Raw genomic sequence first — 23471 nt, 5'->3', positions numbered from 1 at the left:
ATCACGCTTCCTCCAGGGCCAAAGAGGGCAGGGAAGGGTTCTCCAGTCACAGTGCTGTCACCGAAAGAGATGTAAGCCATGACATGATCCCCCAGACATGATCTTTAATTGGTGTTCTTGTCCCTACCTCCCCACCCTGAGCCCCAGATGACATATTTACAGGATGCTGTGTGGAGCCCGTTCAGCCTCCAGTCGTCCCTGGGTGCTGCCAGGGTGAGGGTAAGAGGATGCAGACAGCTGGGAGCCAAGTAGCCTGGTCACAGGAAATCTCAAGTTCTCCACAACCCCACCCCCACGTGCGCACACACAGCCGTGTCCATGCGTGCAGAGGTATTCACATTCGTGCGGAGATGTGGATCCAAATGCTTGTGCCGGATGCATCGCCACTTGTGCGTACGTGTGTACCCCCAGAGGGCGCCGTAAGGTATTGCAGCAAGAGCGCAAAACCCCGTCCCTGTCCTCCTGCCCCGGCCCCAGCTTAGGGGTGCTGGGGGAGCAGGACTGGCCAGAGGGATACTCCACCCATCCCTCTCGCTTGGGCAGTGCCAGCTGGGCTCAGCATTGAGGGGCCCACTGTAGCCGCATGCAGCCCTCCAAAAGGGTGTCAATGGGTTTCAGTCCCGTTTGCCCTGAGGGGTAGTGAAGATAAACAGGGAGCCATCTCCTGCATGAGTCCTCCTCATAGATGCCCCAGAAGCAGAGGGACTGAAACAGGCGGCTCAAAGGCCCTGGGGTGTGCCGAAACCCCTGCTGAGTCCAGGAGAGGGGCTCCATTCATTTCTGGCTTTCATCCGTAGGTAGCTTGCCTCCCATCTTGCCCCTGCCAGCTGGTCTTCAGCAGTCAAGGAGGCAGAGCTCCTCTGCCCCAAGTGAGGGTAGGCCATGGGCAGGACTGTTTGTGGGAGGACCGAGGAATTCTGCACAGCCTTACCTATTTCTCAGGCTCGGCTGCAGTGGGGATCAGAGGACATAATGGGGAAAACAACCATAAATTTGGCCCTGGGACAGGGGTAATGGGCAAGATTAGATAGGGCCTTGAGGACTTTTCTAGAGGCTGAGAATTATACAGACCTGCCTTGTCCTACCTCCTCATGCACATCACAGGCAGAGCCCCTAACCCTCCAGCCACTGGCCTTCCCTACTTTGGAGTCCTCCCTGGGAAGGATATCCCAGATTGGGACCTCTAGGCCATGCCAGGGGGCACCTAAACCCTGAGTCAGCCCCAGAATCACCTTTCTTGAAAGGGGGAATGTGCCGTTTTATTTCAGGGATGGTATTTTCTAGACCCCCAAATACATGCGTCCTGGCAAGGACAGCGGGATGGTCATTTTAGAACTGAAGACAACCTGGGATGTGTGGTCGCCGCACCCATAACCTAGGCTTGGGCACGGAACAGGCAGCTTTGGTTTGAATCAGCACTCAAACTTCTCTCCCAGCTCAGCAGGGCTTGGGAGGAGGAAGCAAGCAAGGATGCCGGCCCCTGCCTGGCTTGGGGACGTCTCTGCATTCAGTGGGAGGATTCCAGGTGTGTTCATCCCAGGAGAGGGCCCCGGGGATGGTCATGCCTCAGTTCCTCCAGTCCCTTCTGCAAATGGCAAAACATCCCCACAACTGCCCTGGCCCCAGCACCCCTAGAGTTACATTCATCAGTTAAGAATAAGCAAAACAAACAAAAAACAAAAAAACAAAAAAGAAAAAAGCTGTAGATGTCAGCTCCCTCTCCCTAAGTCCCAGAAAGCTAAAACCCTGGTCCCAGCTGCCTGGTTTTGAGGTGGGGCCATCCCAGGCCATGCCCACTGGGGCATGCCTCTAGCTCTCTCGCCACCACTTGTGCTGTGGCAGTCTGTGATGATGGAAGCTACATTCACACAGGGAGAGTTGGTGTGCAAGGCCAAAGCCGCATGAGGTGGGGTGGGGGACCATGAGAGAAATGCCCCAGGCCTGGTCCACCCTGGTGGTGTGAAGGGCAAGGCCACAGCCTCTCACCCAAACCCCTGTGGGGCCAAGAGTCGAAAGGCTTAGGCCAGAAGACATTGCATGGTGCCTCCCTCCGTGGCTCGGCAGGGGCAGCCTTGTGGTTCAGGGTGGAGATGTGGGCGCCAGGCTCGGAGGGAGGGGGGTGGCACTTAGGCCCCTCCGGACCTGGAACGGAGAAGGGGCATCAGGGGAAGATATGAGCCAGGGCCCAGAGGGAGAGCCTCCGAGCCAGGTCCTGGGAGGTCAGTGCCGGGCCCTAAGGCAGCAAGTCACAGGCTGGCCGGGGAGAGGGTCTGGCAGGAGGTTAGACAGCTGTGAAATGAAAGACAAAACAGATGGGATGCAGAGGTAGGCTCCCTTCCCAGGAGACGAGGGCTGCAGGCGCCACAGCTCCAGGGTCCACCTGGCCATAGAAAGGGCAGGAGCCAATGGACCAAGGCCTGAGGGGATGGATGGGTGGGCAAGAGGAAGTGGCAAGTGGCAAGGGCAGGCTGAGGACTTTCCTCCTGGAGCAGGTTCTCCCACCCCTGTAGTGACAGCAGTGATGGGTGTGGGGAAATCAGCTCCCAGCTCCCCATCAACAGAATGTGAGGTGACAAATGAGATGGAGACAGGTACAGCAGGAGGGATGACATGGCCACCGTCACACGGCCCCCTGCTGGGTCGGGTCATACCTTCCTCGGCGGATGTTTCTTCAGGAGCCAAGAGGACAGACAGAAAGAAAGGAAAAGGAGCCATCTGTGAACTTCCCCTTCTCTCAGGGAAGGGCCTTTGGTCCCCATGAGGCCCCTTGCCCTAGATATAGGCCAGGGGCCCAGGGAGAGATACCTGGGTTTGAATTCTAACTCTGCAACTAACTCACTGCGTGACCCTGGGCCTCAGGTCCCTCCTTTGCGCATTGAGGGAGTTAGACCAGCTCCAGGCCCCCAAACTCAGATGCCCACGGAAAACCGTAGGCTGGATGGGGTCTCCGGGGTGGGGGGAAGATGCAGGCCCTGTCTCGGGCACCCCTGCTTAGCTCCTCTCTGGCCGTGCTAGATCACACTGAGGCACAGTGAGGCCTAGTCTTCTCATGTTTCAACAGAAGCTGGAAATCAGCATTGTTAATGTAAAATTTCCTGGACCAGGATGTGTGAGCTCTGGTTTAGCTACCCTCTCAGGGAGGCCCCCTCAGCTTCAACATCCTGGGGTTCTGATAATCCCCGAGGACACCAGGGGCTGTAGGGAACATGTGTGTCTCTTACTTAAATCCCCAGCCTGTGCCGCCCAGGACGATGGCCGCAACCAGGACAGCCCCGGCGATGGAGCCAATGATGATGTTGGTGCCGCTGGGACCTGGGGAGGAGGGCAGGGCTCAGTTGGCAGGGGCAGGCATGGAGAAGGGGAAAGACAGAGCCCCACCCCAGCCAGCACCAGACTTACCTTTATATTTCTCCGTCTCCCCAGTGGGCAGAGATGTGGGCAGGGGGTTGTGGATACTGCAGTCTTTGCCTGTCCAGTCTGGCTGACAGATGCACTTCCCTTCGTTGCTACAGACCTAGAGGTGGGGTGGGGCCAGTTGAGGTTAGCAGGGCCCTGTCCTGTGTTGTAAACCCCTCCCGCCATCCCTGGTCTTCAGGCTTCTACCCCATGGTGGGAGCAGACGCGGCGCTCCCCACTGCCCGGGCAGGTGCTGAAGTTGAAGGCAGAGGCTGGCAGGCAGCGATGATCCAGGCACAGCATGTTGGGCCCGCAGGCAGTGCCGTCCTCCACATAGCTCAGGTCTGAGCCATCAGCCAGCTGCACGTGGCCACCCCTGGGGAAACGGCACAGCTGGCCTCCGCCCCTGCCCCCCACTCCATTACAGCTGCAAACTCCCCTTCCCCAGCCATGGTCCCAGCCAACACCTGCAGTCCAGCTCCTTGCCCTGGTGGTAGAAGGTGACACTGCTGATGTCTCCCCCTAGGTCCCCCAGCCGAGGAGCTCCAGAGATGTTGACGCAGAGTAGGAAGCCACAGAGCACGTCCCTGTTGGGGTAGCATAGAAGCAGTGAGCCCCAAGTCTGACTACTCAAACATGCTCTTTCCCCACACCCTACTTTTCCACGTATTCTCCACAGGCACATCCTATAAGAACCTGCTGCTCCATCTCTGAAAAAACCCTCCTGGCCCCAGAGCTGGGGAGGCCCAACCAGGAGTCTTGGCAACTCACTGTTTATTGCACTGGACCCAGCCTGACCCCTTGCGCCCACAGTTCCCACGCTCCGTCCCCTCCACATTCAGCTTCTCATAGCAGAAGCGATCAGCAGCAACTGTAAGGAGATGATGCCAGGTGTCACCCGTCACCCCAGAACCCACCCCAGGACCTCAGGCCTGCACCTCCAACACTCTGGCTGACCCCCAGTCTGGCTGGGTCCCTGAGAGCTTGGGGAGCCACATATTTGGTGGAGGGCACATTTAGCCAGAACCTGCCCCCTCCCCAGCCTCTCGATCCTGGGTCCTCCCGAATCCCCTCTCCCGCCCTTAGGCAGACTCACCATGGCCCCAAAGGGCTTGGCATTGCCGGTCCCGGGTTTTGCAGCGACCTCCATAGCAGCGGCCCTATGGGACAAACAGGAGACCAGGGACTGACACACTGACTGGCCACAGTGGACATAATAATAGACTGTACTGAGCAGAAGTCCTGAGGGGGAGGAGCCCCCGCCCCATCATACCTGTTCATGATCGCAGTAGTAACCATCCAGCTTGTGCAGGTTAGGGGGACACTGTGGAGAGAGCTGGGCTGAGCAGAGCAGCCCCAGGACTGAGAGCTGAGGTGGGCCTCAAGAAAGAATGAAGGGGTGCCAAATGCCCCCCATGTGGGGTCTCATGTTCAGGGCTCTTCCGTGTCAAGGATAGGAGACCTGAACTGGAATTCAGACCATGCAGGTTGGCAAGTCCCATAGCCTCTTCAGTCTCTCTGTTTCCTGCACCTCCGTCCCAGGGCTGGGAAAACTAAATGCCTGGCATGTAATAACGACTTGAGAGATATTTACTAATAGTATCAGCCACTCGGATCCCTAGCATGCACCAGGTGCTGGGAACACCAGCCAGACTATAAACACAGGTTTATGATTGAAGGAGCAAAGCCAGGAGGCACGAACAACCCCATTCTCAGATGAGGAAACTGAGGCTGATCATCTGCGGGGACGCCAGCAGCAGAGCAGAGGGCACGGAGAATAGTTGCCGCTCAGCTGAGCCAAAACCATAGGGATAGGGATAGGGATTGCCTCGCCCGGGATTTCGTAGGGCGGCCGGGCAGGGCGGACCTGGCTCGAGTCCCCAGTGCAGGTCTCCGCGATGTCGCACTCGTTCACGGCCTCGCGACAGGACACACCCCGCGGTTCATACTGAGGAAGGGATGCGTTTCAGGGCTCAGGCAGGGACCTCGGACCCTGCGCCCGCCTGCCTCTTCGGCCCCGCCCTCCCCATCGGTCCCGGCCCCGCATTCAGACGCTCCCAGGCCAGCTCAAGGTTCTGCCCCTTCCAACGCTTCTCTACAACGTGCCCCGCCTCGCTCCTCATAGCCCCGCCTTCAACAGTCCCGCAACCTCGCCCTTCTCCTCCTCATTGGCGCTTTCCAGCGACTCCTCCTCCCTAAATCCCGCCCCTTATCAGATCGCTAGCAGCTGGGATCTCTCTTGGTCCCGCTTCCTTCCCGCTCCAGCGGCGGGTCTCTCACCTTGCAGCGGCGACAACAGAGCCCGTCGCTGCACATGGCATCGTGAGTCAGGGTGCATTTCTTGCAACAGTTCCCGCCCGCGCGGTTGCACTCCTGAGGGACGCGGGGAGAAGGGGAGGGAGGCGGGCGGGCCCGGACCCCCTCCACCCAGAGCCACCCAGACGCCTCCCCCTGCGTCCTCTGTCCCCCACCTGGCACTGGTCGCTCACCTGAACCGAGCCACAGTCGCACTCCTCCCCTGCCTCCACAAAGCCGTTTCCGCACTCAGGGGGGTCCAGCAGCTGGACGGAGAAGGGGTGTCGGGAGTCTGACCGGGACCAACCCCAGCCCTGCTCCCTGATTCCACGCCTTGGGTCTGGTACCTTGAGGGGCTTGTTGAAAAGGCAACTCCCGCCGCCCTCCTGCAGAAACTGGTTGTACTCGTCGATGCTGCAGCGCGAGAACTTGCGGGGCAGGTAGAACCTGGGCAGGGGTGAGGGACGGTGTGGCTGGGTCCCGGTCCACGCTATCCCCTCCAGTCCACGCTCTCGCCCCTTCTCAAGATTGGGGATGGCTGCACCAGGGACTCGGTCACCCTGTCCAGGAAGCTGAGGGTTTATGTGCCCGGAGACTGCACAAGAATCCTCCCGCCTGCCAATCAAGCGGGAGTGGGCCGGGGAGGTCGCTCCGGCCCTTCTCCCACAACCTCAGGACTTCGAGTCAGAGGTTGGGGCCCCAAGGAGGGACAGTGCCTCCAAAGGAGGCTTTGGCGGCGCCCCGTGGAGACAGTGTGCACTACAGTCTCGTCAGTTTGGATGTCCCGCCGGGGAATCTGGTCTCCCTGTGCAGAGACCCGCAGAAAACGGGGCTTCTTGGAATCCTGAGTGGTCCTGAGAGCTAGGCCTCTTGAGGCCATCGCGTCCAGACTGCCACCCAGTGCTTGCTCTAGGACTCTCTTCGCCCCAAACCCTCCCCCGGTTTGTCCCCAAGAACTCACCCAGTATCCTCCATGATGCAGCCCAGCCAGTTGTCCGGACACTTGCAGTCCCCTGAGAGGTGAGCCAGGTGGATATAAGGGAGAGTAGATGACCGCCCCCCTCCCACAGACACCCTCTTCTCTTCTGGAGCTGCTGGGTATGGGTCTGGGCTGGTTGTGGGGCCACAAGTGGTCTTCATTGATACCTGCTGAGCTCCGGTGTTTATTCCACATCATGCCCAGGTTCTGCCCCAGCGTCTGGGCCAGGGTCACCGCCATGGCCCCCATGTTGTCGTACTTGGGGTGGGGAAGATGGAGTACAAAGATGTCTACATCCCTCCAAAAGGCACAGGGCTCATGGCCCTAGCAGCCCCTCTTCACCCCACCCCAGCCATGCCCCCACACTGCTCACCTCATTCACACCCCCACCCCTGGACAGAGAGCAGATGCCCCCCACGTAGGCAGCCCCGCTACTGGTGCTCTGGAAAGTCCTGCCCCTGGAAGGGAGAGGGTTGTCAGGAAAACCTCCTGCCCTACCCATAGTGACTCCCCTGGGCTGTGTGGGGAAGATGGGGAGACTCCCCGAGAGCCCTTCCTTGGGGAGGTGAGTATTGCCCTTCACATCAGCCTGTGTGACCTCAGGCAAGCCTCTTCCCTTCTTTGGGTTCATTTGCCCATAAGCCAAATGAGAGGTTCCTATGAAATCATCTCTAATTGCAAGGACCTTTTAAAAGATTTTTCCCCTACAAGAAAGGGATGCTGGGGCAGTTTGAAAGGAGAAGAAGGGATGAAGGGTAGGGGATGGGCAGAGGTGATGGCACAGGTGACTGGGGGTAGGGAAAAGGGGCATCAGCTTACAATGCAGGGGAGGATGCCCCACCTCTTGCAAGTGGCTGGGGGCAGGTGTAAGGTAAGCCCAGTCCCAAACCCTGAGAGCACCTGACGCAGAGCAGGTGTTCAATAACCCTGCAGAGGCTGGCAGTACACATGGGGTGGGGGACTCACGAGAAGAGATGGGTGGCATCGCTGGGCTCAGGCAGGCCCTCCCGCCGGTAGACCATGAGCCGGGCCAGGGTCTCTAGGAGGTCATCCTGCACCTTGATCTTGTCCCCATCTGCCCACGTTTCCATAGCAACCAGCACGATTCGGGTATTGAGCTGCTCCTTGTACATCTGGGCCCGGATGAGAGAAGATGGGGAGAAGGCTGGAGGGTGGGAGTGGGTGTGGGGGGATAGGACTGAAGTCTATACCTCCAGGAAGTGGGGGTTAGTGGCTGATAATGCCCTCAAGAGCTCACCCCAAGGATGTGTGCGGCTGGGTGGGAGCTTGGGAGGAGAGGGAGAGGAAGAGAGGGCAGCTTACCACATCTGCCAGGTTCACCACGGACTTGGCAAAGTTGCTGGTGAGGACCACTGACTGTCGCATCTGCTCAAACTAGGAGAAGAATGGGTGGAGGGCAAGGCTGCTTCCAGCCTCTCCTCCCAGAGTTGTCCCCAACCTGGGAACTTACCAGCTGGTGGTCATTGATAACGATCAGCTCCACGTACTTCGTCTCACTGTGCACTGTAGGGTAGCCCCGGCGGACCTGGGGGGGTGGGTGGGCACTTGGAATCGGTCCCCTCCGTGCCTGGCATTGTGGCCAAGCCACGGTCAGACTGGGGAGCCAGACTCCAGCCAGGGACAATGCCAGCCCCGCACTGGCATGTGTCCCATCCCTCTCCAGCCTTGGTACTAGGGCTGGCAACTCCCATTAGCCCACCATGGGGACATATGTAGATGTGGCATTAGGAAATGGGGTGAGGCACTTCCTCCCAGAGATGGTTCCCTGGCCCCCAGCCACATCTGTTAGAGTCTTCCTTTGCTCCAGCCATGGATGGGGGTGTCCTCCTGCTCTGGACCACAGCCTGAGGTCTCTGCAGCCCGAGGTCTGTGCGGGCCCCGTACCTGCCTTTTCCTTCTCAGCCTCGGCCGGTTCAGAGGAGCAGAATGGATAGGGGCAGTGAACAGGCAGCCTGGTTTGGAAAGGGGCAGGTGAAAGAGGGGTACAACCAGCTCCCTCCCCAGCCCCACTTTCTCTCCCTTACCTGGTTCCCTGCATCCGAAGGGGGCTGGGAGGAGAGGTGTCCGATAAATGAGGTGGGGAAGTGGTCCCTGCAATGAGGGGAAGTTAGTTCTTGGAGAGCTTACCAGGTCTATTCTGAGCCCAGCTGTGGGGGGGACAGCTCCAGTCCTTACCCCACCCCACGCCACCCCGGGGTGACCCAGAACTGGCCAGAGCTCCCATGTCGGATCTGATCTCCCAGATGCTCAGATTCCGGGGTCAAGATCTGGGGGCGCCCTGAGAGATAGGGGCAAAGGACACTGGAGCCCGATAAGAGGTTACTTGGGGGACAGAGGGGACATTGGAGCTGGGGTCACTGAGGAGGGCAGTGAGGCTGAGGTTACCAAGGGAGGAGAAGGAGGCAGTGACAGCCATCAGGATGAGCAGGACTGTCAGAGGGGACCATGAAGGCTCACCTGGGGGGCTTTCCGAGGCCCAGTCATCTCTCGGGGCTCCACGATGTAGGTGAAGGTTCCGTCAGAGAAGACCCCACTGCAGAAAGAGGCGCTCCCCACAGTCCCCAGGCCTGGGGCTGGAGGCTTTGCTCAGCCATCCAGCCCCTTCCCATACTCACTGCAGTCCCTGGCAGGTGGAGAGGGCAGCAAAGGAGCGCGAGTTTCCTCGGAGTTTCCCCTGGTAGTAGCAGTGGTCTCCAGCACCCTGGAGGAACAGCAGCACATGAGCAAACATGCCCCCCACAATGGCATGAAGGCAGCAGCATGGTAAGAGCCACTGAAGTCACCCCGTATGCAGGTGGCTGCAGTCCTGGGTACACTTGGAAATCTGCAGCCTGGCTTTACTCTGGTTGTGCTCCTAATTTGCTGTTTTACCCTAGGCAAGTTCCTAGCCCTCTCTGGACCTCCTTCCCCTCACTTAGAAAATGAGGACATTGGACTGCATCAGTGGTTCTTAACCATTTGTTGGGGATGGTGCAGGGATTCCAGACTCCTTTGAGAAGAATAGCTAGCATGCATATAGCACCGACCATGTGCCACTTTGTTCTAAGCACTTACCATGGATTAGCTCACTTAATCAGATGAAGGCTGTGGACTCTCCCCCAACATGCACATGCGATTTCACACAATGTTTCTTCACAGATCACTACTTCCATGGACCAGCCCTGGATAGGTGGTCTGTGGCTGAGGAACTGTGCGCAGCATGTCCTCCTGGCCCGGCTCACCGGTTAGAGGGGACCAGCACCCCCTCCCCCCACTTCCGGCAGAATTATTTGTGCTCCAGTTATTGAACAGGCTGGGGACGGGGGGCTATTTATAGACACTCATTCATCTTTGTTGGGCCCCTGGGCCTCCACGGCTGCGACCCTCATGTCCCAGGCAGCCAGAAGTCCCAGGACCTTGATGCTGAGCAAAAGGGCATTTCCCTCTCCCAGAATGTCTGGGCATGGAGCAGTAAGGGTACTTGAGTACCTCTATGCCAGGCAGAGAGGCTGGCTGGGGTCAGGCCTCTGGAGCTAGGTGAGGGGAGCTCAGGGCTCCACATCCTTCGACTCCGACCCTCAGAGCCTCCAAGGGGGCGAGAGATGGAGGGTCCCGAGGGTCTAGGCCCATCCCAAGTGTAAAGTATACCCCGGGCCCATCTCCAATGGTCACCTGTCCCTTCATTCCACCTCCCCTGTCCCCTTCCAAACACTCACGGTACTGTGCTGGGTTCTCCCCTCCCGGCTGAAATGGCGTTCCACGTATTGTGAGGACAGGAGGTGACTGAAACAGAGTGGGCAGGAAGAAGGAGGGGTCACTGGTGGGGAGGAGTCAGGCTTGGATCCCCCACCGCCGGCCCAGATCCGGGTCCCCAGCCCCAGCCGAGGCACCCCTCCAGCCAGCCAAGTCCAGGCCCTGCCTTGCCCACCCGCCTGTAGCCCTTCCTCCCAGGTTCAAGACCACACTCACTGGTTCAGCTCCAGGTCGAGAGTGAAGTTGGTGTTGAAGGCTGGGATGACAAAACTCACCTGGGCCAGGTGGACAGGCTGGGGGTGGGGGAAAAGCAGAGGGGGAGTCAACCTGGGGAAGCCTGTAGGTGGGAACTGGGGAATCCTGGAAGCTCCAGAAGAGGGAGTAGCCCTGGGGAGGGGAAGGACCCAGCCCAGTAGCTGTGGAGACCATCGATTTGGGGGAAGGTGCTTTGCATAAACTCATCTTTCTCCGAGACCCTGTTCCTTTCCCAGCGGTGGGGTCAGGGCACAGTGAGCAGCGAAAGGGGCAGGTGCCAGCCTAGCCTCTCTGGGGCCAGTCTTCGGGAGCAGCAGGAATGGAAAGGGACAGCTCAGTCTACCCAATGCCTTGGGCCAGGCCCTCCTTGCTGTTGGACTAAAGGGAGGCCCTAAGAAGTAGTATGTGAAAGGGCCACAAAGGCGATGGGGTGCAGTGTGACCCCAGGAACCTGCTAAAGCAAGAGCCTTCCTTCCTATTCCTGTACCCTGGCCCCAGCCTCAATCTAAAAAGAAGGCGTCGGACTCTGCAGACAGGGGTGGAGTGGGTTGGAATTGATGGTGAAGCCCCTGGAAGCCGGGGCGATGGGCGGATGCCATTCTGTCAGGAGGAAAGAACTTGGCTGCTCTCCCCCCAAGTCCACTGCCCTCCGCCTTGCCCAAAGCAGCTCATCTTTAATATTTCAATCTCATGGTTAATTTTTAAACAAGGAAGTTTTCCTGATAAATTTTTCAGAGGGGCCTTTGCAGTTGGGCTGGGAGGATCCAGGTTGTCGTGGCAACGAACTAGGCCTGAGCAAGATGGCTGCCCTCCCTGGCCTGGGTCCTGGGAACTCCAGACCTGAAGCTAGCGTGTCTGGAGGGAAAGCCACCCCAAGAGAAGAAGGGGCAGGAGAGGTTAGTTTGAGGGGGAGTTGGTCTTCTCGGCTCCCAGGTCCACACCCCAAGCCTTAGGTCCTAAAAAAGACGAGGAAGCACGGGAGAGGCCTGAGAGGGAATGGAACCTTCTTCCTACCCCTGTCCATTTAAGAAGACTTAAATGCAGGCCCCCAGATGAGGGTCCCACCACTGGGCTGGGCAGAATTTGTTTGTGCCTTTCTTTTGGGGGGAGCAGGTTGCAGGATGGAAGGGAGCCTCAATGTCATGAAATCCCATAGCTGGGTGCTAGTTGGCTTCATCAACCACCTAGATTTCTACTCTCTACTGAGCAGTTATGTGCCCAACACTGCTCTAAATGCTTTACAAGTACTATCATATCTGATCTTCACAGCGACCCAGTGAGAAAGATGCTACTGTTATCTCCATCTGATAACCAAGGCACAGAGAGGGCAGCTAACTTGCCTAAAGTCACACAGCTAAGATATGGCGGAGCTGGGATTCAAGCCTAGAGAATCAGCTTACAGGGCTTTCTCACCCCAAAGGTGAGATAAGATTTAAAATGACCCAGGGTCCATGAAAGGCCCTAGGAGAGGGGAGAGAGGGTTAGGTGGGGTAGAGGGCCAGAGCCTAGGTAGGTAGCCCTCTGAGCCTCAAGGACACTGACTCACCCCATTCCAGGCTGACTGGGGCTCCAAGCTCTGTCCTGAGCCCCTAGAGCAGGGGTGTCCAAACTTTTTTCAACGTTTTTCACCAAGGGCCGTATGCGGTAGGTGAAGTACGTATTGCCTCACCTGGTTTATTTAAGTAAACTAAATATATTTTTGGAATTTGCTGCGGGCCAATTAACAATGGATTGCGGGCAGTAGTTTGGACCCCCCGGCCCTAGAGCGTCGACCAGACTCAAATGAAAATTCAAGGACAAGGAGTTAGTTTCCCTCTCCCCCCATTGACCTAGACCATCTCTGATATCCCCTGTCCATGAACCTGGACTAGCTCTACACCCACCCCACCGTTGGCCTGGACCATCCCTGCCCTCCATCTCCCTTCCTGGGCTTGGACTAGTTCTGCTTTTCCCACGCATCCCTGCCTGGACCACCTCTGCACCTCCCTGCCCTCAGGTCTGATTCTGCTTGTTCTTTCTGCCTCCCAACCCCCACCCCACTGATAAGCCCCTGTCCCCACCCCCACACTGGCTAAGCAAAGGAGCAGCCTGTCCAGACCCTTGGCCCTGATTCCACTCTCTCCGTCTGTGTAGCCTCAGGGACGATCCAGCAACCTCTCTGAGCCTCAGATGATTCCACTGAAAAGGGTAAGATGAGGCCAGATGCAAGGCTGTGAGGTTGGCTTGTGTGGTGGGGGTTGTCCTGGGCCTGGACGATTCTGGCAGAGTTGGCCCTCAGGAAATCAGTGAGCTAACCTATCTGGCCTCTCCCCTCTCTGTGCAAAGAAAGCTGACCCCCGCTCTGGGGAAAGCCCGGACTCATAGGAGAGTAGACACCCGGTCCTTTTTGTCCCCATCACTTCCTGTACCTACCAAAGGCAGTGGCAGGAAGGGGAGGGAGGCCAAATAGCTGGGTGGGTTTGCCTGGCCTGGCCCGACCATGAGAGGGCACAAGGGGACACCCCCTGTCTAAAGGATGACAAAGAACAGGCAAACCCACCTCAGTCCCCAGGACTTCTGTACCCCAGGCATCTGAGGAGGGGGCTTCTGTTGGCACCAGAGTCCTAAGACCCACCCCCCAGCCAAGCTTTAGGCCTGTGTTCTATCAAAGTCAAACTGCTTCTTGCCTGGCCTGCTTCCTACCCCTGACCTGCCCCTGACCTTTCCAATTACCTCTAGCCCGTCCCTTGGGAGCCCCTCCTGTCACCTGCACTCCTCTGCACCCAGCTCAGTGCAGCTGGTGACCGACTGGCCAGCCGGGCCTCGACCCTGTGCCCTGCTCTTGCCTCTTGCTCCCCAGCCATCCAGCTGTCACGTGCTCCAGCTCATTTGATCTTAACCCGCCCAGGACATCTAGTGCTCATTTTACAAATGCCAGGCCAAGGCTCAGGAAAAGACACTTGGAGGTGACTGTCCCAGGGTCACGCTGGGGAGGTGTGGGGTCAATTCTCACCCTCTGGCTGGAATTTCCGTCTATCACGGCAGCAGTGGCCATCTGGCTGGGCTGACTGTGCCCTCCCCCAGGCTTCCCTGTCGCTGGCCTGCCCACTCCCCAGGCACCTGCGTGCACCTTGTGGCAGACCTGACCAGATACGGGTGCAGAGCGAAGGAGGCAAAGATACTGCTGAAGTCCCAGCATCACAAGAACAGAGGCCAGGCCTCTCCCCCGACCCGCAGAATCAGTCTTAGGAAGGGGGAGACTAAAGGTCTTTAGAGTTCCCAAACGCCCTAGAAAATTCAAGCATCCAGGCACTGCCCTCCTATAGTTGCCCTGAATCTCTTTCCGCAAACCTCCATTTTTCTCCTACGACCGTCTCCTCACCCTCAGTGGCAAAGCCTGCACCCACCAACCCTCAGAGGCTTTGTCCCTTTCTGCTCCCGGACCCTTAGGCACCCAGTTCTTGACATCCTGATTCAGCTTTTCACATGGGCAACCGTTAGTCCCCTGGAGCATGGCAACCCCTGCTTTTTTCCCTGCCAGGGCTCAACACTCATGTTGAATAGAAAGCCATCAGAAGTCCTGAGTCGGCTGCTTAACCTCTCTGAGCCTCAGTTTCCTCATTGGTGAAATGGGGTTGTCATGAGCATTAAATGAAAGCCCCTTTTAACATGTTATTGTTACAAAGATTAGTAATAATACATAATAATAAATGAAGAAGGAAGGGTAAATGGTCCAGCTTTGAGGAACGGGATAAACTGCATGAGCCGGGTTGTAGCAGATACGGCAGAGTCAGAGGCAGGGTCCCACCTGGGAGAAATCCCCTGCCCCCAGCAGCCAACTCCCCCAGCCCCATACGCCCCATACGCCCCGATGAGGCTCCACTTATCAGCAGGGCAGTGGGAGACCCAGACAGTGAGAATAGTTGGACGACTTTTTGATAATGGGATCTGACCTAAATTTTTGAGGACAGAGTCACTTCCTTACAGGGTCATTAGTCCCTCTAAGAACAGACTCTGGGCAGCTGGGTCCCTCTAGGCAGCCAGCAGGGGTGCTTAAGGAGGTGGAGCCCACAGACCAGAGTCTAGCTGGGAGGCCTCAAGGCTCCTTTCCACTTTGTCCCCCGAACCCCACCCAGAACCTGAGAGGTAACCCCAAATGCCCCGGTTCCTGTTTCTGACACCCAGCCCTCATGCCAGCACCTGGCCCTGAACCTCAGGAGGGAAGGCAGTCCTCACAGAATACCTAGGCTTGCTAGATCCTAGGCCGGACACTGGTATACACGTCATCTCCTCTGATCCTTGCAGCGGTTGAGGTGAAGTCGAGACTACTATTATCCCCATGTTATGGATGGGAAAGGCATCAGTGGCTTGCCCAAGCTACTCAGTCAGTAGCAGTGGCGCCGGGACCCACTGAGGTTGTCCCACACCAAAGCCACATGTGCAGCCTTTCAGGTAGAAGTTTAGCTTCCTGCGTGAACTCTTTCTCTGCACAACCTCATGCAGGCTCCGTTTGTAGCCCTCACTGGAGCAAGCTGAACCCAGCACAAACCCGAGCCCTGGCTTCCAGCCACCGGCCTCCCTCCCAGGACCCTCTCCTGCCTCCCATCCCAGGACAGCACTGCAACCTTGGCTGCAGAGACCACACTGTGGCCTTGGCCCTAGGGGGGTACTAAAGCTCCAGACACAGACCCTGTGGCTCCTTGCCCCTGGCTGCCATCTTGCAAGAGCTGGGGACTAAGCCTTGCCCAATTGTCCCCCACCCCTATGCAGGAAAAAAACATAAACACTGTAGCATGCATCCTCAACCGAGGGCTTCCAGGGTGGCATCTCCAGTAAATGCTGGTCTGGGCGGTTCTCACAGGAATTCTGTCCAGTGACTGAGGTCCCGTCCCCCAGCTGGCTCAGATGAGGGTCTGTCTTCTGGGCCTGAGACCCTACACCCACCTGCCCTGTTCTCTTACCTACATCCTACCCTCTCCTTGGTTCGGAAAGAGTCTGAGTTTCCCATGTGCAGGCATAACCCACACAACAGCTTTGTATGGATTAAAAAAAGGTCCCCTCAGAACGCATGCAGCTTCATGAGCCCACCGGTTTCATTCAGCCCACTTGCCCTGGCACCCTTGTACAGTGAACAACCAGCCCAACGGTACACTGTGGTCCTGCTAGTCCTTCTGCCTCACCCCTTAGCTGTAGGTTCCCTGTGACCCCAGGTTTCTGCACTTCCAGAAGCTCCCCCACCTCTGTGAGCTTTGGGTCCAGCCTGTTTCCAAACTGGACAGAAGTGAGGTGTTGAGAGCAGTGGCAAAGAGGACAAAGGGTCCCCTGTGCCCCTCTTCACTGTATCTCTGAGCAAGAGGCAGGGAGTTCAGTGGTTAAGAGTGCTGCTCGATTCTGCTACTTAAATGCTGTGTGACTTGGGGAAGTTACTTCACCTCTCTGTGCCTCTTATCCCACCTGTGAAATGGGAATGATAATAGCCCCACCTCCCGGAATTGTGATGAAGATGATATAAAGGCAGAATAATGCCTGCCCCAAGTAAGGGCCCAGTCAACTAATTTCTCTAGCTTCTAATTCTTTCCTGACCACCTTCCCTCTCCCATTTCCCCCTCACAAAAGCCAGGAGTCCTCACACACAAAGCGCTTTCCTATCACCACCTCCTGGTAGTGAGTGGGGCTGAGATTAATGTCATCATCATCCTGATTTTAGGATGGGCTCAGAAAGGTGCTGTGACCAGCCCAAAGCCAGAGCAGGCTAGCCCCCAGACTCACCATCCGGCCCTACCAACCATCATGTGCCCCCACACTCGCCACAGCAGATGGAGATCTTGTTGCTGACCCATCACCTTGCTCTGCCTCAGGTCCTAAACCAATGCAATAATTTTGGACAAAGCTCAAGAGTGCCAGGGTGGGGTACATCCTTGGGACACTTGGGCTCAATGTTGTGTTGTCTCCACCATCAGCTCAGAGGTTCCGAGGCCAGAAGTGCTCCAGGAAGAAGTGCCAGGTGGGAGGTAGAGGATTGCAAAGTCTCCCTCCTGTCAGGGGGAAATATTCTGGACATGTCTTTTTGTCCGCCGTGGCCTTTCACCTTGTACTGGGTGGGGTTGGGGACATGCCCCCTGTGCCAAAATTCACAGAGTTACTGGAGAAGAATGATGCTGTGGGAAGTACCTGGCCTTGGAGAAAATTACTCCACTGCTTAAGGTCTCATTGATTTTGGGCAAATTACCTAATCTGTCTGAACTACAGTTTGCTCACCTGCAAAATGGGCGACAAAAGTTACCTGCCTTACGGAGTTGTGAGAATTCCACGAAAGGGGAAGCTAAGGTTGAGTAAGTCCCCTGCGGAGGCTGCAGTGAGGTCCCTGGGAAGGCTCAGTCCCAGAGAGACCCCCGACTGGAAGTGACCACTGCCTCACAGACCCACAGAACCCTCCACCCCCACCTCCTCAGGCACTCCCGTGGGCATATTCAGACTCCGTCATTGACATCCATCAAACACACACACATGCCACCCACTTACCCAGCAGAATGACCCAAACAGTCCCCTCTCCTTTGCACATCCAGCCCATCCAGTCCAATTGCCCCCGTCCTGCTCTCTCCAGTGTCACAGGTACCACCATCCCCCAGAACACACCCTGTTTCAGGAAGTACAGGCTGAAGGAGCGCTCACTCTTCCTCCCTACCTGGCTCTGTGCTTCTCCCTCCCTCTGGCTTCCGACCCCCCTACAGCATCACCTCACCCTCCTGTCTGTACATCCCTAAAGCACTGGCCAGGAGTCCTGGCAGTGAGGCCAGGCTGTCAGCACCCTGGGGTGCATAGTTCACAGGTGGGGGGACACCAGAGAAGAAAGCTGATCTAAGGGCCACACTCAGCCAGGACACCCCTGCTCTGGCCCTGGGACCATCCCTACTGCCCATCTACTAGGTACCTCCCAGGGAGCCTGGGCAGGTACTGAAGGCATCTCCTACACTCCCACCGTCGCCCCCACCCCCACCCCACCCAGAATTGTCTGCTCAGGACCATTAACCACCCCCACCCCCCTCTGCACAGCCCTGAGTGATGGCCCATCTATTATGCATGCTGCCTTCCTGCTCCATTCCATTTCCCGAGTGCCCCCCCTTGCACCCCCCACAGCCCCCTCCACCCCCCCTAAGGGCTTTTAACCAAGTACATTAGGCAAGGCCAGATGCCAGTCTGACAGATGTCTGCAACGTTGGCCTCCGTTTCCCTCCTTCCTCCCTCTGCCCAGCCCAGTGTACCTCCCACCACTCCCAGCTGCCCCAACTTCCCAGACCTTGTTGAAACCTCGCTGAGTCTCTCCTCTACATCTCCTGTTTCTGCCAGGCCTTCGCCATCCCTCCCTCCATCGCCCCCGTTGGCCTGGCTAACTTTCAGCTTTGAGCTCCTGGAGAGCCGAGGCGTGCTGAATGAATATTCCATCTGGATGATTATTATTCACATGATATTAATTAATTATTAATTGCAATTAATCTCCTTCATTCCTAACCTTCCTCTGGGAAGCAGGAGGGGCCTGGCAGCTGAAAGGGACAGGGGGTGGGCAGCATTTGTGGGTGAGCTTGGGGGCCCAGAACCTTTTTCCAAGGCCCCAACCTCAGCGAGGACAGGAAGGAGAACAACAAACCTATCAGTGCATAGGGGGAAACTGAGGCAGGAGCAAGCTCTAAGCTGTTCCCAAGAAGCCCACTAAGGGTGGCTGTGGCGAGAATCCAGGAACCCTAATCCCTGACTGGGCTCAGCTGCTTCTCCCTGCCTCTATTGCCCTACCCAAGCCCCATCTGGAGCAGAAACACTTGCTTTGGGAGGAGAGCAGTGAGGGCTGGCAGAAGGCTGACCAAGGGTGGACTGAATCCTGGCATGACGGTCCACTGAGGGCAGAGGAACCCCACGATGATGGAGGGGCCCTGGAATGGGGCAGGTGGGGGTGTTGCCACTAGTGGTCTCCAGCACCCACTTGGTAGCCCATTGTACAAAGGGGGAAGCAGCTGGAGCCAGTAGCCTGGGAGGCGCCCAACCCCTGGCTGCCCCCAGCCTCCCTTGGGCTTTAAGGCCTGCTTCAGCCCCCTGGCCTCCCCACTCAGCCCCACTCACCGGTCTACCGGGTGGCTCCTGACGGACCCTGGTGTCCAACTGCTGCTTTCGAACCTCTCCACCGGAGCTCTCCCCCACCAGGCGGCTGGGCTCTGTGACCTCAGGGGCTTCCGGGCCCCACAAGTGGGGTGATACCCTCCAGTGCAGAGCTCCAGCAGCACCTGGGGTCCCAAGACCTGGGGAGACAAGGCCATTGCTGCAGGCAATGCCCACCTTGGGGCAAGAGACTTGGGAATGGGGTGGGCACCCTTCCCCCCACTCTGGTGTGGCCCTTGGAACCCTGGGGGAGAATATGCTACCCTGCAGAGGGAAGAGTCTGATGGGATGGGGAGGGGGCCAGGAGCTCCACTCTTGCACTACCGTCACGACTCCCTCCACCCCCCCAAAACCCGCAGAGACCTGCAGAGTCCGCCGGCCAGCGGCAGGGGGATGGCCGCGGTGGGGCGGGCCAGATGGGGACAGGTGGGTGTCCGCACTCTCCCTCCTCCCCCGCCCCCACCCTCCCGCGCTCTGGACCCGCTGGCACCCAGAACACTGCAGGAAAATGTGGCTGCAGCGGAAACCGCCGCAAAACCCGGGGCGGGGGCAGGGCGAGCGGGCGGGGGTCACTCACCGGGCGGGGGGAGCAGCGGCAGCAGCAGCAGCGCTGCGATCGCCCAGCGCCGCAGCCGCCTCATGGCTCGTTCATAATCCTCCCAGTCCGGGGGCTGCAGCTGAGCGGCGCGGCGCGGGCGGAGGCGGGACGCGGGCGGGGGCGCCGGCTGCGGAGCTGCAGGCGGGGGCGCCCGCCGGGCGGGGGGCGAGGCGAGCAGCGGCAGGGAGGGCGCCCGGCTCAGCGCGCTCCGGCCGCGGCCATCCCGGCGGGGCGGCGGGCCGGGTTAAGAGCCGAGCGGCGAGCACGTGAGCCGAGGGCCGGCCCCCGCCCCCGGGGCCCCACCGGCGGGGCAGGGCCGGGGCCGCCGAGACGTGAGGACAAAAGAGGCGCCGCCCCAGGGCCGGCCTTCCCGCACCACCTCTGTCTCCCTCGGCAGGTGCAGGGCGGGGCGCACCGGGTCCCCATCTCACGACCCCCTCCTTGGCCACCTCTTGCCTGTGGAGCGCCGAGGACCGGCAGATTTGTAACAGGAGGCAGGGAGGATACACAGGACCCCGGGCTCTGACCTGGTGACCGCCCATCTGGGGACCCGTGCTATCGAGGTGTTGGGGGCGTGGCTGCCCGACCCAGGTTCGCCCCTGGGGCGTTATACCCAGGATGGGGGTTCCCCAGACCCAGCCCCGGTCGACCGAAGGCTTTTTGAGCTGAGAAGGCTGGGGGCCAGGGACGGGACGGAGGGGCAGAGGCTCGTTTGGCTAACGCCTCTCTGGGCGCCTTTGGGATCTGTCGCCCACTGCCCGGAGCAGATTACTGTGGCGTCCTCCCACACCTTTGGTCCAGATCCCTTTCCATCCTGCTGGCTCCTTTTCCAGCCCAAGATGCCCCTGACTCCAGGAGGGCTTCAGGATTTGCTGTCACCTGATCCCTCCAGGAGGGGTCTCTGGCCTCCTGAGTCCTTCACACTGGGTACCACAATCCTTCTCCTTAAACATCGTGTAAACTAGCCAGGTCAAATCTTTAAGGAGCAGAAGATACCTGTGGAGCCCCCCAGCTTCCCTCTCAGGCCAGACCAGGTTGCCCTGTCTCCAAACCACCTGACCCCCCAACATACCCTGGAGCTGGGCCCCTCCAGCCCAGCTCCTAGTCTCCTGGGCAACATGGGTCCCCAGACTGGGGCAGGGATTTCTGACCTCTGCTACGGAATCCCAGGAGCCAGAGACCTGAGATAGGGTGGGGGGTGGTAGGGTGTGGGCAGCCCCGGTGAGGACCCACCCTGACCTTGTGCCCAAAGCCAAAATCTCCTTGAACCCACCCTTGGAGACCACAGGTCACTGAGGAACAGGAGTGGAGGCAGGGAACCCCTGACTGGGTCCTCTGCTTCCCTGGGGACCCAGGGCCTCCACCAGGGTTGGGGGAGTTGCCTCCCGCTCAAGACAGCGCCCCCCCACCCCCCACCCCCAGCTCTATTTTAGGGCCAGGAGAGGTGAGAAGGTGATTTCCCGGAAGGCGCTGACATCAACGCTGGGAACGGGTGACTCTTCCCCTCCAACCACCTGCCATTCCAGACCCAGAAGCTCAGCAAGGCTGACCCAATTGTTCCTTCACTCGGGAGACATCTTGGAAACCTCTTCCAGGGTGTAGGGGCGAGGAGGCGAGGGGGATAAAGACCTATGTGATGCTGCCTGGAAACCCACAATTAGCCCAGGAGGGAGAAATTGTGCTCCTCGTTTTACAGATGGGGAAACTGAGGCTCTGAGAGGCTACGCAAGCTTTCCAAAGTCACACAGCTGGTCAGTGAGAAGTGCATCCCATATCCAGGGTCCCACTCCTCTCTCGCCACCTTTATCCCCACCACTGCCTTCCATCTGGTCCATCAATCCCATGCCCCCTCACGCTACACACACACCATCAGCGTGTGTCTGTCTTGCCCCATCTGTGCCATGTTACAGGGCCACGTTAGTGAACCCTGATCCGATATACCTCCCAAAAGGATAGGCGGGGTTTGTCATTTCACAGTGCAGTGCCCTGGGCCTGAGGGAGCCTGGATCCCCCACCCACCCCACCAAGTGCCCAAGACCACACGGCAAGCCTAATCTGTGGCCAGGCCTCCAAGTCTGAGGCACATTCCTCCCACTTCTGTGGCCCTGGTTTCTCGGGTTTCCTATTGTGGACCTTCCTGGACCCCAGAGTGACTTCTCTCTGGTGGCATTCTTGGCCAGCTCCTGTGGAGGCTCAATTGTACGGCCCCTCGACCCCCAACAGTGCCTCATCTTCCTGGGTTCCCCAGCTCTGAGCAGTCCCAGCAGGGCGTCCACCCTCCTTTGACTACACCCCACTCCCGAGGCCAACGCCCCATTTCCCCCATCTTGTCCGCCTGGTCAGCTCTGTTACGAGCTGCATGCCTCTGCCAAGCAGGGAGCCGGCTTCAATTCCCTCACCCACCTTCTCTCCTGAGGTCAGGGGCTGTAGCAACAGCCTCTCCCCAAACAACGGGTCCCTGGGGGAATCCCAACCCAATCCCACCAAGATGGAGATGGCAAGCTCCTTTGCTCCCTTCTGCCATTGCTTGTTTTTCCCACAGGAGTCCCTGGGGACTCTGGAAAACAGGGGCCATGGTTCCTGCTGTCTTGATGCCACTCTCAGGGTCACCCCTACTGAAGGAGCTGTTGGGCTCTGGTCTCTAGCCATCCCTCAGGAGCCCCCACAACTAGGAAGTCTGGGGCCTCCTTCTCCTGCAGTTCTTCCTGCCCTTCTGCCAATTCTTCCCTCCAATTTTCCTGCACAGGGGCCAAGCTGGGCTGATATGAAGCCAAGACCAAGTCCCAGCAGCTGCAGGTAAGGGAGGGGTATCGGCTGCCCCGGTTCTGGGGCAGAGTGATGGGCAGTGAGTCCTGCCAAGGGAGGATGTCCAGGTCCTGTGCCCAGTCTATGAGGCCAGACAAGGGGGCAGGGTGGTATGGTGGGTAAGAGCAGGACTCAGGGCTCCCAGCAACCAGCTGGGGTCCCAGAGCAGTGCCTGGTGTGTAGAAAGGGCTCACTCATCCTGAGCTTGCACCACTTGTGTTGACCGTAAGGTGCTGGGAGAAAGCCAGCCTCCTGGCCCTTGTCCAGGACCCAAGGGACTCCTTTAAGGTTTGGGGGCCTTGGGGCCCTCTCTACCCAGCACGTGGAGAGACTGTTGCCATAATGTTGAGGGCTGGGGAGCTGCAGAGAAGCCCACAGCATTGGGACAGGAGTTCATTGTGCTTCTGCCTGGATCCCAGGCCGGTGTCCGTCCTTTCCACCAGGAGAGAACCGCTCTTATCACCTGAGTATTCCCGAGGGGAGCCTTGTACTCCTCCCTCTCTGTTGTCCAAGTGGCCCCCTTCTAGAATCCCTGAAGCTCTGATGCCTCGCTTCAGGGAGGGGTTGGAGGCACCTGGGGTGTCAGAATGCCGCACACGCATCCTTTGAAAGGTTTAGAGTGCACAAATGTTGTCATGCCCCAGGGGCCTAACATGCTATGGGGGGAGAAGGGGTGCAGCACTCACCCCACTGCCACTTCTCCCCCACACAAGGGATCTTCCTGGAGTCCTGGGAACTGGCCTTGAGAATAAAGGGAGCCCAGGGATGGGGTGACTCACAGAGCCCCTTAGCAGCTTCTTCCACAGATTTACACTGAGGTGGGGGTGTGGGTCAGAGAGCTGTCGCCAGGGTAAGATTAGTGCAAATGAGCGCTATCGAAATGTCTAGGAAGTTGCCATCACAGGTGTGTGTGGGGGGTGGGGAGGTGGGGTGGGGTGGTAATACGTTAGTTAATTGAGTGTTTACGATGTGCCAAGCTCTGTGCCCAGGTCCTCACAAATATCTGATTTAATTCTTGTGATTTCCTGGTGAGGCAGCACCTACTATTACCTCCATTTTTCAGATTAAGAAAACTGAGTTTCAGGAGTCTATCAAAGGTCACAAAGTGGCAGAACCTGATTTGAACTCAGGCCACTGTGGCCTGAAGGCTTACAGTGTTCATGGAGAATATGGAATATAAACTTGAAGAGTGGGGCATTCTTGCTCTTCTCGAGGGGCAGGGACCCAGAGCAAAGATCCTGGGGCTGGATTGCCTACGGTGGT

General features: G+C 58.2%; 1 protein-coding gene across 5 annotated transcripts; it reads right to left on the bottom strand.

Moving 5' to 3' along the window:
* Nucleotides 1–94: 94 nt before the first annotated feature.
* On the bottom strand, nucleotides 95–19649 carry ADAM11 (ADAM metallopeptidase domain 11). Of its 5 annotated transcripts, none has more exons than XM_033091230.1 (27): nucleotides 19383–19649; nucleotides 18770–18945; nucleotides 10640–10716; nucleotides 10387–10453; nucleotides 9307–9392; nucleotides 9149–9224; nucleotides 8716–8782; nucleotides 8580–8643; nucleotides 8142–8216; nucleotides 7994–8065; nucleotides 7637–7803; nucleotides 7044–7128; nucleotides 6838–6928; nucleotides 6653–6704; nucleotides 6039–6138; nucleotides 5886–5957; nucleotides 5677–5769; nucleotides 5264–5344; nucleotides 4670–4720; nucleotides 4493–4556; nucleotides 4168–4267; nucleotides 3864–3983; nucleotides 3604–3772; nucleotides 3400–3514; nucleotides 3222–3312; nucleotides 2652–2669; nucleotides 95–2142 (listed from the first exon to the last, which is right to left on the bottom strand). In XM_033091230.1, the coding sequence occupies exons 7-27, from the start codon at nucleotides 8727–8729 to the stop codon at nucleotides 2127–2129; spliced, it is 1710 nt and encodes a 569-aa protein (XP_032947121.1). In that variant the 5' UTR covers nucleotides 8730–8782; nucleotides 9149–9224; nucleotides 9307–9392; nucleotides 10387–10453; nucleotides 10640–10716; nucleotides 18770–18945; nucleotides 19383–19649; the 3' UTR covers nucleotides 95–2126. The 5 variants fall into 5 exon arrangements, with proteins under 5 accessions (XP_032947121.1, XP_032947120.1, XP_032947118.1 ...); XM_033091229.1 differs by having other exon boundaries at nucleotides 8576–8643; nucleotides 19383–19643; XM_033091227.1 differs by having other exon boundaries at nucleotides 2652–2679; nucleotides 8576–8643; nucleotides 19383–19550.
* Nucleotides 19650–23471: the final 3822 nt, after the last annotated feature.

The sequence above is a fragment of the Rhinolophus ferrumequinum genome, chromosome 21 (genome assembly GCF_004115265.2).
Source record: "Rhinolophus ferrumequinum isolate MPI-CBG mRhiFer1 chromosome 21, mRhiFer1_v1.p, whole genome shotgun sequence".
NCBI classification, from domain to species: Eukaryota; Metazoa; Chordata; class Mammalia; order Chiroptera; family Rhinolophidae; genus Rhinolophus; species Rhinolophus ferrumequinum.
This window is presented reverse-complemented; position numbering and strand designations above follow the sequence as displayed.

What these genes read in the sequence shown, in the direction of transcription:
- ADAM11 (XM_033091227.1), bottom strand. Translation starts at nt 19,446, where the DNA reads ATGAGGCGGCTGCGGCGCTGGGCGATCGCAGCGCTGCTGCTGCTGCCG. An exon ending in GCGACTGTGGCTCGGTTCAG is followed by an intron (nt 5,770 to 5,885) that starts GTGAGCGACCAG and finishes CGCGTCCCTCAG; the next exon opens with GAGTGCAACCGCGCGGGCGG. An exon ending in GGCAAGGAGCTGGACTGCAG is followed by an intron (nt 3,773 to 3,863) that starts GTGTTGGCTGGG and finishes CCGTTTCCCCAG; the next exon opens with GGGTGGCCACGTGCAGCTGG.